Source organism: Tenebrio molitor, chromosome 9, assembly GCF_963966145.1.
Source record: "Tenebrio molitor chromosome 9, icTenMoli1.1, whole genome shotgun sequence".
In the NCBI taxonomy this organism is placed as follows: domain Eukaryota; kingdom Metazoa; phylum Arthropoda; class Insecta; order Coleoptera; family Tenebrionidae; genus Tenebrio; species Tenebrio molitor.
Window position 1 is genome coordinate 19,798,213 of NC_091054.1, and position 16,664 is coordinate 19,814,876.

The following is a 16,664-nucleotide window of genomic DNA, read 5'->3' on the forward strand; positions in this document are numbered from 1 at the left end:
TGGTCTCACGTATCATAAAAAGATGAGAACAAGACGAGTAACAGTTTGTTGTCTTCAGACACACACCTGTTTGTCATAGGAAAAATTATTGTGATGCAAGATTGAATCAGAAAAATATTTAAAACGGGATTATTTCGTGGGCTAGTGCAGGTTATACGGTGCGATCAACAATAAATTACTTAGATAAGGGGCGGCTATGACTTTGACAGTGTCAGATTTGTCGTATCTCAGCTAATAAACTTCAAACAACTGTCACCATGAATCTAATTTTAAAGCAAAAATGGTTTTTACTTTAGAACATAAAAGATTCATAATGGTGTTTTCAATACCGAAGAATGTTGTTGCCTGTTTGGCCGAGTTTCGGCAAAAATTTCTAAATTTACATTGAAACGGGTATATGCAACCAGAAATACTTCTATGGATTTCAGACATACGGCCAGAATGTCATAACCAAGGGCCATAACCTTCTTGGATCTAAATAATTGTTGATTGCTCGGTATTTGACCATATTATGATGTAAAGAACTGCGCGTAATGTCATGACCATATTTGATACACGTACTTTGGAATAGTAGGAAGTATTGGGTGATTCAAAATGATTGTGGCCAAGTATGGCAACTATGTACGAAAATTTATGTGGAAACTGTGTGGGTAGGGTAGAGTTGATATTTCTTTGACAGTTCATAGTCGCGCAATTTTGAAAACTGTCAAATCAATGTGTAATGATATCAAAAAAATTAAATGCACGCTTATGAAATGTCATACAAATGACAACTCTACCTCATCCACACCGTTGCCACATAAATTTTCGTACATAGTTGCCATACTTGGACACAATCATTTTGAATCAACGAATATGTACTATTATAGGTACGCGCAACGACACCTTGATTTGCTTTCAAGCACGTCTATCGAGACCGCTGTTGCTATGGCAAATGTTCCTACTTGGAGGTTTTTTTTTTGGGTCGTAATAAAAATAGGTATTAACTGATTGGAAAGTAACTTTCGTGCACTTAGAAATGAAGTCAATTTCCACATTTATTATGCAATAATACCGTATAAAGCTTGGTTTAAATAATCAGTTCATATAATTGTAAAACCAACAGGATGTTATTATCATTTATGACAAAATGTTTCTTTTTGTGGCGCTAAGTCATTTATGACTAGTTAGACGTTAGAGGAACGACATTTTCTCTGAATGCAGGTAAAATTTTTGATCGACTTTTAATTCTGTCGTTGATCCTTTATTATAAAAGGTTTGATAATAATTTGTATAAAAAATCAGTTTAAAATATGTACACGTACAACGTAATTTTGTAAGTTCCAATAAAAACAGAAAAACAATCGATTAATAGTCCGGATATCCCGGTAGTGGGAAGTTGCAGCTGAAGGCTTCCACTTCGGCTCTTAAGTCGGCAACTTTTTTCTTAATTTCCGAATCCGATGTTATTGTGTTCTTGTAATCCAAAAGTTTGGGCCCAGATTTGGTGCTAATTTCCTTCGACAACTTCAAAGCCTTATCGATAAAATCGACAACGACGTCCATATCTTTCTCCACCAGTCCTCTCGTGGTCAACGCCGGAGTACCTTCACGTCCAAGATCAATTAAAACAGTCCCTCACAACTCGCAACTCAATCTTACCTAATCTAATTCCCGACGGATTTAACGCGCTCTTATCCCCCGGGACCGTATTCTTGTTGCACGCAATCGAAATCTCCTCTAATATGTACTCCGCCTTGGCTCCCGTGATTTGTACGTTCCTCAGATCTACCAATAGCATATGCACGTCCGTGCCCCCTGTAGCGATTTTGTACCCTTTCTCTTGCAACCCCTTGCACAACTGCCTCGCATTCGCCACGATCTGCTTCTGGTACTCGACGAACTCTGGCGTTTTGGCTTGCTTCATGGTGGTGGCGATCGCAGCGATGGCGTTATTGTGCGGACCCCCCTGGAGGCCGGGGAAGACCGCCTGGTTTATTTTCGACTCGAGGTCGTACATGACCGGTTCACCCTTGGCGTTGCAAGAACGCACCCCTTTCCGGAAGAAGATGACCCCGGCTCTGGGGCCGCGGAGGCTCTTGTGCGTCGTGGTGGTGACTACGTCGCTGTGTTCGAACGGACTCGGAGTCACTCCCGCCGACACCAGGCCGGAGATGTGGGCCATGTCCGACATGAGGTAAGCCCCGACGTCGTCGCATATCTCCCGGAAGCGCTTGTAGTCGAGGGCTCTGGAGTAGCAGCTAACGCCGGCTATTATCACCTTGGGGCGGAAGAGGCGCGCCGTCTTGGCTAGTTGCTCGTAATCGATGAGGCCGCTCTCGGGGTTGACCTAATAAAAGTGTTTTTATATGTTTTTTTTTCTTTGATTTCTAAGTACCCGTCAGACGCACGAACGATTAAAATACCTCCAGGAATCTCTCGGACCTCTCTATTCCACCAGTCAAATGAATTATAGCAGAAAATTTTATCTTTGAGGGTCCAACAGTCAAGCGTCATTTACCATCTAACAGCGTAAAATAGGTTACTTAGATTTTCTGTTTTCAAAACTCTTTGTAAGCGCAACTGCCAAAAACATACATTCGATGTTTGCACACAATTAATTAAAAAAAATTTATGTTAGGTATCTCTTTCTCAAAAAACTGCAAACAAACGTTCAAGTATTTTCATTTTCTTGTAGCAGTATTTAAGATTAATGCTTATCTGATATTATGTAAACATTTTTTCGTAATATGTGTGAATTATTAGAAAGTACATCAAACTCAACTTTTGTGACATTACCAGTTGAGTTCGGTGTACTATATATAGACAATTGAAAGTGCTGTTTTTAATTTTAAAAACTGCTCAAATTGCAGTATTTAAAAACTAATATTTGCTCTTCAGTATCGATCTTGAGTAAATAGATGTTATCACGTTTATTATTTATTAGCCTGCATTATGTGACAACATTAGAACTAGAAAAGATTACACCACTTGTGATATTTTTAGAACAAATTGTGATTATCTTGCAGTGGCCATTATCTGTCGGCACATGTTTTAATAAAAACATGATGCATTTAATCTAGACCTAGATTAATATCTGATAATCGTTTTTGGTTAATTTTTTGTCTAGTTATTCCTGGATACCACAGCTTCAATGGAAAAATTATATAAGTGTAAAATAATAATTTTTCATTATACCAATTTATTTGTAAATATTTTTTCTTGTAACGAAATAAGACGAGTATTTTTATGGTTACCTTGTATGGCATGGACTCGAAAAACATCGACGTTGCTGATATTTTCTTGGCACCAGTGAAGAATCCGTGTGTCAAGTGGCCCCCATCTGGCAAGTCCAGACCCATGATGCGCCCGTGGGGCTCTACCAGAGCTGCTCAGACACTCATTAAACAATCTGACAACTTTTTGGTACTCACCCGTGTAAACGGCGAAATTTGCTGGCGAGCCGGAGTATGGTTGGACATTGACGCCCCATTCTTCTGGTTTGAGGTTGTAAGCTTCTAGGGCCCGTTTCTGTGCCAAACGTTCTATTTTGTCGATGAATTGATTACCTCCATAATACCTGCATGTTTGACGAAGGTGAGACCTGAACAGATGTTCTTAGAAGGTGACATACCTTTGACCTGGCAACCCTTCAGAATACTTATTGTGCAAGCAAGTACTCAAACATTGTAATACTGGTAGAGATGTAAAGTTTTCCGAGGCTATCATTTCCAGTCCTGTCAACTGTCTCTTTTTTTCATCTTTAATGAGGCAAAATAGTTCAGGATCAGACTCCCACAAATTTGAGTGGATGACCTTTTGACTCATTTTTTTCAGTTGCGAAAACGAGACCCGTTGGAGATTCTGTAAATTGATAATTTTAGCCAAAACACGCATATTTTAAATTGTTGACAATTTTTAAAGCACTTAAAAGAAAGGTTATGAATTTATAACCTCCACACGTACACAAAAAGCGAATGGAAATTGATTGTGTTATACTCTGTTAAATTGGTCAGCACCAAACAAGTACACTTCTTGAAATGAATGGTAACAATTGATCGTGAGTCTCTTAACAGTCTTGACTGACTACTTTCAAAAAAAGGACCAAGATAACCTTTTTTTATCGAGAGTACGTTTGGGGTCATCATGACCACGTAGAGACCAATTTTGTGACGCTATTGGTTGCTTAATACAAAAACACTCTTGTTTGTCCGTTCTTGACCAATTTGAAGACGTATTTTTAAATAGAATTGCAAAATAATGTAAAACATACCCGGCTGTTCAACAGGTGGTTGGCGGTTATAAAAGCGCGGGAAAACATTGTGGATTTGAACCGGTGCACAAGAACTAAGATTCGGTCTTTACGACTCCGCGAAGACAAGAAAAAAGAAAGATTCAGTTTACTATTCTGATCGCTAGACGACCTCAGGGTGAAGATAATGGCAAGAGGCCGCTGATATATTAGAATTCGCCCGATTTTATCACTAATTACTCAATGTTAATCAGAGCCGATCTGAATCTTTCGTGACGAAATTGCCATACTTAAAATATTTCATGTGCAATAATTTTATTTCATTCGAGTATTCGCGAAACGTGATTTTCTGAGAAAACAGAATGATTAATACTGCAATGCTGTATTGCTGCGTTATTGCTCAGTAATGACATAAATCCGGCAGGTATTTCTTAGCGCATACCTTTTATGGTGGTAACGATTTGTGCAAACTATGAAGTTTATTGGCATGGTTAGTGACACGATGCAAAAAACTCGTCGAAGATATTCTACCTTAATTAATTAGGAATTATCAAATACATAGTTAAGTGTACCTACTTGTTTTGTTTCTTTATACATAAATAATTTCGGTAAAAGTGTTTATCGAGTCATGCTTTCAGTAGGTATGTCGAGAAGGTTCATACTTAGGAAGAAAATGATACTTTTGTTGTTTAATTATAAGTGAGTCCTTTTGATAAACATCGAGCTAGAACATATTTACAGTAGATATGTATAACAAATGTCGGGTTTTCAATCATTGTAGAAACTCTTTGCTCTAGAATTTAACCATATATTTTATAAAACTGTTGACAATAGATAAACGAGAATTTTCATTATTTGTCAGCATTAGTGACTACACAAGATTAATCAAGTTCCGAAATTCATCAAATTTCTTTGTTCTATGAATTTGATATTGTAATGTTGCGCCTGTGGTCCTCTCCTCGGATGATACGAAAAAACCAAACAAAACTTGCGAAAAAATAAAAACCTATTGATCCTACGTTGTTTTTTTCTGTTGTTTAATTCAGGTTCTTCGAGAGGCTGCACCGTTGGAAGGGTTTTTTAAATGAAATGATTGAACACACTTCACTTAAATTTGTTTTAACCAGAAAAAGTGTCTTGGTGAAGTTTGGTTTATTTAAAAATAAAATAACAGCGAATTTAATAAATAATTTTTGGCGGATTTTTTATGTAAGGGCCGGTTGCACCAACGTGAGTTAAATTTAACTACAGATTAAAATATACGAAAACATTGTTATAAGAATAGGTAACTAAAGTAATGAAGCATTTTAATCCACAGTTAACTTTAACTGGCGTTGGTGCAACCGGCCCTAAGTCAAATGAAATTTGACTGATAAATAAACGAATAAATGAACTAAATAAATCCTTAAACAGCAAACAAATTTAAACTAAATTTAGAGATGCGATTTGAATTGTCTACCTTTTTTAAATTTATCCCTTCGGAAATATCCTCATAGAACCTCTTGGTTCAGAGTAACACAGAGAAGTGAAAAAAAAAAAGGAACAGTGTCGTCAGACTTATGAAACGATTCACGTGTTATAGATACAGTGTGGAAACTTTAACTGGAATAAAATTCATAACTTGGACATAGATGATTTTTGTAAAAAATCCCGAAACAGGTCGATTTTTTTTTCTTCCTGCCTATATTTTGGCGCATATGGTTTTTCCATATCTGCTCCCGGAAGTTCGCAACCAGCTCTAACTTTTTTTTTTCAAATGGACGGGTATGCCAAGTGACACCTCGTTTGAAAGCACACTTCGCAAAGAATACAACGCCCTATTTGTTTCTTGAATATTTTCAAATCCTACATCCTAAAAATAAAAAAAAATGCAACAAACGTTGAAAATGGACACCGTTTGTTTCTTGGCCAATTGCAAATCGATAGTAACATGCATCCCTTACGTTTTACAGCATTTCCGGTGTGATTTGCCTAATTTCATGCCTAAAACCGAACGGTATTGAAGACCGTAAGCAATGTATTTGACATGGAATTAGGCAAATCACACCGGAAATGTTACGAAACGTAAGGGATGCATGTTACTATCGATTTGCAATTTGCCAAGAAAAAAACGTTGCCCATTTTGAGCATTTGTTGCATTAAATAGAATTCAACTTATAAAACTGGTTTTTATTTTTTCTACAATTGATCAAAAAACGGGTGTTTACGCATTAATTTCAGTGCGCAAAACATGCGTCTTTTTCACCGTTAAAAAATAGTATATTTCAAACCAAGGTAAGAAAGTGGTTTCTTGCAGACCGCAGGCAAAGATTATAAACCGAGTCGTAGACGAGGTTTGTAAGTGCCTAAGGTCTGCAAGGACACTTTCTTAACAAGGTTTGAATACAATTTTTTTCCCTACCGGCACAACTTTGTTGAAAAAAGTCAAAAAAGATGGTTATATTCGTGATTAAAACGAAAATTTTGAGAATTGAATAGTAGGCTGTGTTATTTGTTTAATTAACTTGTCATCGCATTTGAAGATTTGAGGTTTGTTCGAAAATTTGATATAAACAGGGTAAAGTAATCTACCTACCTAGCTTATCTGTTTATTTTCCAGATTATATGATTGACCTACCAACTTACTTCATTGAATTGGCTTTCATTTATCAATAACTTATTTCACTTTTGACACTTTTGACATTTGTATTTTGATACAGTTTTACCATAAACATTTCATGATTAACTTTCTTACCTTAGCGAGAAAGTTGAATTTTCTCACCTCAAATGAGGTATCCACAGCTTACATTTCTAACCGGTAGGGAGAAAAATTTTTTTTTCACCGTTAAAAAAAATTTTTGCGCACTGCGAAAAATTTCTGAGATTTCTAAAATTCAGAATAAACTAAGAAGATAATTTTATTGAAACAATTATAACAGGCAATTACAAGTCAACATACTTTATTTTGATATATGAAAATTAAAGTTACAAGCAGAAAAATTACTTCCCGCTATAATTTCCGATTCGAGTGAACATCAATATTTTCTTTCATATTTAGAGTTGCCTTTAACATCAAAAAAAGGGACCACAATGTTGACGGCTCCAAAATCTTCGACTTTTTCTCTAAATATGCTAACAGAACGTTTTCTGTTGTGTTACTAATTTTTTTAGAGTCACACCCAACCCGGAAATCGTGTAAGCTTTTTCATACTGCGGTCTTGACTTCTTCGGCAAAATATTCGCAATCGCTTCATTAGCTACTGCTTCTACATCATATTCAGAATCACTGGAGTCTTCCATGAGTCTGCTAACGTTCATTTTCACAGAATTTATAGAAAACACTTGGAGAGCGACACTTATTCAGATGACAGATTTATTTTCAATTTTTATTTACATTAGTAACTACGGGAACGAAAACCCGTGCAACGATAACTTAAAATGCTGCCTTTTTTATGAATTCAATATTTTTTAATAATAAAGTTGCTGTTTAAAGCTGTGCAATTGTAGAAAAAAAGTTGTTTATATTACGTACGCAAAGTCGGTTTTTTGAGCTTTCGAATGTATTTTTTGTCTCGACCTAACGGTCTCGACAAAAAACCTAACATTCTCAAGCTCAAAAAACCTTTGCTTTGCGCACTTAATATAAAAATAACTATTTTAGCACGTAGGCTTTGAAAATATTCAGGGAACAAATAGTGCGTTGCATTCCTTGTAAAGTGAGCTTTCAAACAAAGTGTCACTTGCGTACCCTTCCATTTGAAAAAAAAAGTTTGGGGTGGTTGCGCACTTCCGGGAGTTGATATGCAAAAACCATATGCACCAAAATGTGGGCAAGGAAAAACAAAAATCGACCTGTTTCGGGATTTTTTACAAAAACCGCCAATGTCCAAGTTATGAATTTTATTCCAGTTAAAGTTTCCACACTGTATATCTATTTGTCAACGATCATTTTCCGTCCAAATATTGCAATGTTTCGACTTTCCGGGGTCATCCTGGTCACAATGTTTCTCATTTTTGATCAATTCAGGTCATGGACTTTCCCTCGAATTATATTTTGGCGGAAAAATACGAAACAAAAAATTATGAGAGAAGAAATATTTATTGATCCTACGTTATGTTGTATTACTTATGCTTTATCTAATTCTACGAGAGACCGTACCGTTGGAAGAGTTAAAACGATTGAATACACCTCACTTAAACTTTATTTAATAAGTAATCGTGTTTGGTGGTGTTTGATCCCAACAAAAAGAATAAATGAATGAGTGAATTTAATACCTAGGTGGCTTTTGGTGGAAGTGGATTAAAGTTTTGAGTGAATGACAATTGACTTGCGGCCCGTGAATTGAATTCTGACTAATAGCAAAGTGACTAAGCTGAATAAATAAATGCATTTGAACATGAACAACAATATAAGAATTTGAGATGCGAACTATGTGATTCTGTTAAGATTTGAATTGTCTCTCCTGATCAATTGAACCCCACGCGATATCCATGAAACCTCTCGGTCACGCTGGTATTGTATAATGAATTGTAAAAAGGAAAGGAAAGGTCATCAGACTTGTAAGGATCTCTTTTCACGTGCCGGTTGTTTTGTCAACGGCCCATATCCACCTAATATGTGGCGTGGCTTCATTTTGTGCACTGCGTCGGACCACAGGTAATTGAGAGAGCGGTGGACACTGACGGAATCTCCCCGACAGCGAGGGCTCCAAGGAATGAATAATGAATGAAAATGTTTTAAAACTATTTTAGAATAAGTTGCCTTGGCGGGGATGCGTTTCCCCATATAGATAAATGCAAGAAAATCCGCGATAAAGAATTTAAAACCAATTAAGTGAAAGATTTTGATAACAATAGTTTTTGTTATAATAATTTACTTTACTTTGGTGCAAGAAAAGAATGTACCTAATACTGATTGAATAATTAAATCTTGACTATAAATAAAGTAGAAGAATTGGAGAAATAATTTTCCTTGTAATTTTATAACATTTAGGCCCGGTTTCTGAAAACAATTTTATTGGGTTAACTCTCCGATTAATACAAAAATCATGTAATGTGATTGGTTACTTTCTAGCTTGATTGATCTGGACTTTTAGTTATTGGGCCGGGCATTAGATGCAAAAAAGACTGCTGTCGGTACCTCCAGCTACTTTGGAGATCAAACCCCGAAAGAGTTCCGTTATAGAATCGTTCCGCCTCCGCGTTCGTTTTGATTTTTTCCGAACACCCCACTTTAGCACCCCCTACTTGACCAAAAGGACCATTCAGCCTGTAAGATTCTAAATTGGTTACTTTAGCCAATCGCGATAGCTTTTCAAATTTTCTCGAATTTCTTTTATGTACTCGTACTTTACTGTTTTTGTTTTCCACAATAATTTTGAATGTTTAAGATTAGCTTTTTGTTAGGACCAGACCGAATGTACATAATTTTTTGTTGTTGCATGTTGTGCCATGCACCTGCAATTCTGTTGATTTTCTAAATCTAAGAATTGTTCTACTTTCCTTTGAATTTTCCAAAACCTTTCTAATGAAGTTTGAAATCTTCTTTCCCTCTCACTTGCACATTTTTTTTCTAAAAAACTAAATTATGTTACCGTTACTATTTTGTGTTTCTACCATTTCCTCTTCTACTTTATTTTGTTACTTTTCTAACTATACGGGTGATCAATTTTTTATTTTATACGATGAAAAATTTGTTTCTAATTTTGACTTTCAACTTGACAAAAACTTCAGTTCTCTTAGTCTGAAATTTGCTAACATTAATAGTTAATACATATACTTCAACAAAAATTCAACCTTTTTTTTTAAATGAAAGCATTGGACGTTTCGTCAGAATATTCCAAAGATACATTTTGATTAATTTTTTATTTTATTCTAATTAATCACGTAATTAGGTAAATTTTTCTGAATCCTAAATGGGCAACCTCCAAAATTAATTTTGGCAAAGCACGTTCCAAGTATTTGATTTATTATTCTGATTTCTAACGGTGACAACACAATAGAAAACTCATTGAGGAACCTGCATCCATTATTGATCGTTGACCTGTATTTTGGTAAGAATTTTTATTTAATGATTAATGTACTTTCAGCTTCTTTTTAAATTTCCAATCAAAATTGTATCGTAGTAAATCAAATCAAAATCATTGTGGATAAGTATGGCATCTATGTACGAAAATTTATGTGGCAACTGTGTGGGTAGGATAGAGTTGACATTTCTTTGACAATTCATAGTCGCGTAATTTTAAAAATTGTCAAATCAATATGCAATGGTATAAAAAAAATCAAATGCACGCTTATGAAATGTCATACAAATGTCAACTGTACTCCACCCCCACACTTATCCACAATCATTTTGAATCATCCATTATAGTCCAGTCAATATAAACATAAAAAAGGGTCCGACCTTGCAAAAGGTCATGTAGTTCTGATTTTTTAATATGTTGTTTGGATCTCAGCCAAGAGTAAAACACCAAATTTGCAACTTCGAAAGACTTGTGCGCGCTGCGTGGTAGCCAAAGAACAGCAAAATTTTTGCACTACTTTCAGTTTTTGCTCAATATCTCCTAAGATATGAGTCTCACAGAAAAAGTTGAAGTTACCTTTTTTAAACTACAGTTTGAGGCCCAAGCGAACTTTGTGCATGCAGCAGTTTCCGAGATAGAGCTCTTCAAAAATTGGGTATTTTTTCCAAGAAGTGAATTTTTTTAATTTACGTCTCTTATTTTATTAAATATCGTCAAAAATACTCGCCCCATGAGAAAAGTCATGGGCAATGAACTTGAAGTGTATTTATTTAGCTTTAAATTGCGATCTGACGGGCAGCTGCAGGTCCAATGCTTCTCTAAAAAGTGGCATATAACCGAAAACCTCGAAAGATGGAATTTGGGAAAAATAAATGAAAACAAGTTCATGATAAACATATTTGTATATGCCAGGACATGTACCTACCCGCCGGAGCTCAAATTAAAGCGCGCCAATGAATGAGAGCAAGATAATTCTTGGTCGATCAAAATCAAGACCACTTGTCACCTGCTCCATGAACCCGTTCCAAACGAGCATACTTGGGGTGTTCGATGATTTTCCATACAATCAGAACCAGAACAAGTCTGGCGCTGAGGGCAGTATTTCTCTACCGACTTCACAAGCTCCCTTCAAGTTGTTAACCACACATACTAAATTACGTTAAAATAACTTATTTTATCGGTTTAGGCTCTATACGTGATGTTTGATGCGCTGAAAACTTGTTTTCATTTATTTTTCCCAAATTCCCTTTTTCGAGGTTTTTGGTTATATGCCACTTTTTAGAGAAGCATTGGACCTGCAGCTGCCCATCAGATCTCAGTTTAAAGCTAAATAAATACGCTTCAAGTTCATTGCCCTTGATTTTTCTAATGGGGCGAGTATTTTTTACGATATTTAATAAAAAAAGAGAAATAAACAAAAAAAATTCACTTCTTGGAAAAAATACCCAATTTTTGAAGAGCTGTATCTCGGAAACTGCTGGACGCACAAAGTTTGATTAGGCCTCAAACTGAAGTGAATTTAATCTAATTTAAAAAAGATAACTTCAACTTTTTCTGTTAGACTCATATCTTACGAGATATTGAGCAAAAACTGAGAATAGTGCGAAAATTTTGCTGTTCTTCGGCTACCACGCAGCGCGCACAAGTCTTTCGAAGTTGCAAATTTGGTTTTTTACTCTTGGCTGAGGTCCAAAGAACATATTAAAAAATCAGAACTACATGACCTTTTGCAAGGTCGAATGTTTATATTGACTGGACTATTACCATAAATGATCAAATAAAAATGCCATCCAGTCAAAACATTTCTTATTTAAAATGTTATTAGACTGTCATTGAGTAGGAATTTTATCAAATACTAAATTGTAACAATGTGTGTTTTACAATTTTACAATTTTGTCAAGATGATTTTTACTTTAGACCATAAAAATAACGGGTGACTATTAAAATTTTCACTTGGAGTTGGCTTTGAACGAGTTTTTATTTTTTCTGTTACTTTACGCACACGCAAGAACGAACGACAAATGTCAGTCAGTACAATTGAAACATAACCAAATTAAGAGAAAAAACATTTATTGAAATGTCAAACTTGTCAGTGTCTAAGGTGCAACGGAAAACAAAGAATGATCCATAGCCAACTCTTAAGTGAAAATTTTAATAATTACCCGTTATATGCTTAAATCGCACTTTGTGATGGACAAGTGATAACAGGTATTTGCATAAAAATTGCACGAATTTGCCTAAGATAGTGAGTTTTGTTTTTATTGACAATTTTGACGAAATTTTTTTTATCATATGCTACTCGTATTTCATAATCCCGTTTTCGATGCAAAATAAATTAATCAAAGTTTAAAGTACCTGTGTGTAAAGTGCATGCTGATAAAATCAAAGAGATAAATAAATATTGCGTATACAGGTGTCCCAAAATCATCGGAAGAGTTCGTAATGGCGGATTTTTTACAACAATCTAAGAGGAAAATGTGAATACAGTAATGTCGAGACTCCAATGGTTTTCAACTCGGCGCAAAAAAAGTTCTCCTATGCGAGGATAGCGGTTTATTAAATTTATAGGTGATTTTGGGACACCTCTATACGATGTGTGCTAATATCACAGGTACGAGTACATGGACGGAAGTGTGATAATGCCTTGCACATTTCGTTATCGATAATGATCGTTGATTAAATCGGTTTATTACAGATTTGTGTAGGTATGTTATGTTGCACAAACTTTAAAATTGAGAAATATCCTGAAACCCTGCAACTGATGTGTGTCGTTGATAGCAGGACTTCTCCGAAAAGAAACAAAAAAAAAATGTGTTTTTAACGTAGGTTTTTAACAATCCTGACATCAACAATGAACCATACAGGGTGTCTCAAAATTCGCGAAATCCGAATTCAGAGCGTTGTAGGGGATCACTTCAGTAGTCCAAATATGGAAATTAAAAAAAAATCGTCACTCCCCCGACAATTAAAAATACATTGGTCTGAAGGTGCACTCTTTGAACTGCGTTTTCTTCAAATATGGGCTGAAAAGTTCAGTGTTTATTGTTATTTATGAGTAGTCTAATATGTGTAACTTTTTAACTCAGATTATTATGCCTAGTTTTCTTAGTTATTTTCCTATTTTCTATGCATTTTTTTCAACAAAAACCGGTACTTTTATCAAAACATCAAAAACAACGTTGAATTTGACTTTTCACCCTTATTTTTAAGCCCTTTTTCTAACTCAGATTTTCCCAAAAACATAAATTTTTTAGAAAAATGAGTCGATTTTCAAGTTTTAGTCGTTGAAGTTTGTTGAGTTTGAAAAACAGCCCGTTGAGGTCTTTTCAAAAACACAAAAAATTAAGAAAATGACCTGTTTTTAGTCCCATTTTATCTATTAAAACATCATTTTTTATGGAAACAACCTTTTTTTATAGCCCTTTTTAAAAATGTGAGCCAGATTTTTATGCCAAAAATAAGGAAAACTACTTTTTTTTCATGATTTCTTAAAAAATGTGAGCCAGACGTAACAACTGAATCTGTGGTTTTTGTTGAAAAAAAATGCATAGAAAATAGAAAAATGACTAAGAAAACTAGGCATAATAATCTGAGTTAAAAAGTTACACATATGAGACTACTTTTATGGTGTAGATGATTGTGGAAATTAATATCGTAAAATAATTTTTTGAAGAATAGCTTTACTTTGGAGTAAAAAACATAACTAGAACAGTATTCTGTCACTGTGGAAATGAAGGCTGCTATGTATTGAACAAAATTAGAGTGCTTATATTATATCTTCTTCAGGAAGAGCGAATTTTTTTTTCTAAGTATTTTTCGAGCTCCACTGGGTCCTTCCCTGCCACGCTCTGAATTCGGAATTGGTGAATTTTGAGACACCCTGTATAATAACCCAATTTTCCCGTCTGAAATATTTTGAGTAGTAAAACAAAATTTAAAACGTTGAATGGCGCCAGAATCAATTTAAATCTGACGGTTGTTGTCGAGTGTAGGATCGACGTTGTATTTCCAAAATAAAAGGCGATTGTTCAGTTATTTGTCACAAGGGTTGGACTCAGAGGGAGAGTGTCGAGTGAACAAAACGACAAAGATTTCATGTCATTATCAGTCAATAGTTTCTTTTCGATAAATAATTTAATGTTCTCGATTTCACACGACTACTAACGTCAATAATGAGATATGTCAGTTTTTCAGTTAAATTTTAGTACGGTTGGCTTAAAAAAAAACGGGAACTGTCAGAAAAAGTTCTGTCAGATTTTATTAAATTTTTATAGTTTGAAACGGCCTTTTAGAGTTTAGGTTAAAAAACTGCACTTATGCGTCAGAAATACTACTGTCAAACGGACACAAATTGACATAAATTGCCAAATTAAATTTCCAATTCACAAATTTCAATTCCCGTTTTTTTATCCCGGAGCCCCGCCGCACCACATAAGGAAAAGAGAAAAACAAGCCGACCGCTAAGGTACCTGATAGGCCAAGTGGTGAAAGGAGAAAGGCTTAAAAAAAAAGTTACCTTAATTTAGTGTAAAAAAAACATTTCCTACATATATTATTTTTCCGATAAATCTCAGTATAGTAAGCCTTGGTTTACATTCACAAAAGTTGGATGGTAGGTGAGTCATAACTGTACTAGTACAGTTATGCTGTAGGGTAATATTGTCATGGTGTCATGTCAACAACAATCAACAAATGAAGACAATATCTAACTTTATTCATAATTAATTCAAACAGACGAAAACTAAAAACAACAATAATTACTTACATATATTATTTTTCCGATAAATCTCTTTTTTAATTTTTATTGACTAATAAATAATCGTAATCATAATAGGGAAAATATAACCTATCGGGTTGGCAGCTCTGTATGTCAAAAAGTTTGACATTTGTTATTTTATAAAAATCTGTAAAACATTTGGTCAGTCGAAAAGTCTAATACAAATGTCGATAGGTACTTTGCAGCGCTCTAACTAATCAAGTCAGGTCAGGTCACGCTTGAGAATAATTTATAGTCTGATTTTGAAAGTTGTGCAAATATGATGTTAAGAAAAAAAAATCGAAATCAAAATGGTTGAAAAACAATAAATCGAAAGATCAAAAAGTCGAAAAATAAAAGGTCGAAAAACAAAAAGTCAAAAGATCAAAAGGTCGAAAAATCAACAGGTCGAAAAACAATAAGTCGAAAGAACAATAATAATGATCGATGGAATCGACATAATTTCAAAAATTAAAATTAATAAAAAGTAATAATCCAAATTTGTCATAATAATGTGTCATTTTGCACAACAATATTATATTTTGTTTAATATAGCAACTCAACAACTTGAGTGTTATTAAAACTTTACTGTCAAACAAAGTGAAGAATTTTCTAAAATGGATAAAATATACAAATACGAATATATTGCCGGGCAGAAGGGCAAAAATAAATTGTTCGCCGACGGTACAACATACTGGAAGTGTGAACAATACAAAAAAAAGTGCAAGAGTCGAGTTATTGATAAACTAGGAGACCTATGTGTGAAGCAGACACACAATCACGAAAGTAATTCCCAAAACTTTGAAGTAACAAAAATGATGAACACCATCAAACAACAAGCGAAAGCTAGCAAAGATCCTCCGCGTTTGTTGCTTTCCAGAGCGTCCACTAGCTTCAGCAAAGGACCCAGTATGTCATGTTCGTCGCTCAGTAATATAAGCTTAGAACACGTTGGCCCTTCAATCCCGAAATGTTTAGAAGACGTCATAGTTACGGAAAAGTATCAAAAACAGATAAAGCAGAACAATGTCTACTCTTCGATTCGAAAGATATAGACAAAATATTGATGTTTGCTACAAGGCGGAATTTAGATTTCCTGATCAAAAGCCAAGAAGGGTTATGGAAGGCACATTCAAAATCGTTCCTAAACTATTCTACAAACTTTGCACCATCCACGGCAACATTAATGGTACATACCGGACAAACGAGAAAAAGTACTTATGTGAAAATATTTGAACACATTAGAAAGATAATGGAAAAGATCGAGGTAAAGTAACGCTTAAGGTATAAGATTATATGGCAGCACTAAAATTATCCCAATAATGGAAACCAATATTGGCGTTGAGATGGTTGTCTCGGCTCGTGCAGCTGCATCCCTTTTCCTTCGTTCAGGGCAGGGATTAAAAATTTGTGATAGAACATGTTTTTGATGTTTATTGTAAATTTTGTGATTGTAACGAAATTCCCTTTAGTACTTTGTGTCTTGAAAACAGTAAAGATGATTTGTAATAGTATTGTATATTTAATAAATAAATATAATTTTATCGGTACGCATTTGTTTTGAGGCCGGCTCTGGAATTCACAACAGAGAATTGCTTGAAGCATGATTTATGGTTGGGCTGACCGCCTATTGCAATTGCGACAAAAGGGACGTTTATCTCCGGTCAAATACTTT

The 16,664-nt window shown here is 34.9% G+C and overlaps 2 protein-coding genes across 3 annotated transcripts in view; one reads left to right on the forward strand and one right to left on the reverse strand.

Annotated features, from left to right (window-relative positions):
* Positions 1-16,664, forward strand: part of LOC138138949 (uncharacterized) — a 48,631-nt gene that overhangs the window by 5,875 nt on the left and 26,092 nt on the right. The window lies entirely within an intron of this gene.
* On the reverse strand, positions 985-4,420 carry Shmt (serine hydroxymethyl transferase). Of its 2 annotated transcripts, none has more exons than XM_069059086.1 (6): positions 4,253-4,420; positions 3,614-3,843; positions 3,414-3,559; positions 3,237-3,367; positions 1,642-2,329; positions 985-1,586 (listed from the first exon to the last, which is right to left on the reverse strand). In XM_069059086.1, exons 1-6 carry the CDS (start codon positions 4,298-4,300, stop codon positions 1,348-1,350), a joined length of 1,482 nt encoding a protein of 493 aa, XP_068915187.1. In that variant the 5' UTR covers positions 4,301-4,420; the 3' UTR covers positions 985-1,347. The 2 variants fall into 2 exon arrangements, with proteins under 2 accessions (XP_068915187.1, XP_068915188.1); XM_069059087.1 differs by lacking the exon at positions 4,253-4,420 and adding an exon at positions 3,946-4,102.

Coding starts and splice junctions, on each gene's coding strand:
- Shmt (XM_069059086.1), bottom strand. CDS start 4,300: ATGTTTTCCCGCGCTTTTATAACCGCCAACCACCTGTTGAACAGCCGG. Junction 2,330..3,236: donor TCGAGTCCATGCCATACAAG/GTAACCATAAAA, acceptor CACTTTTATTAG/GTCAACCCCGAGAGCGGCCT. Junction 1,587..1,641: donor TCCGTCGGGAATTAGATTAG/GTAAGATTGAGT, acceptor TTGGACGTGAAG/GTACTCCGGCGTTGACCACG.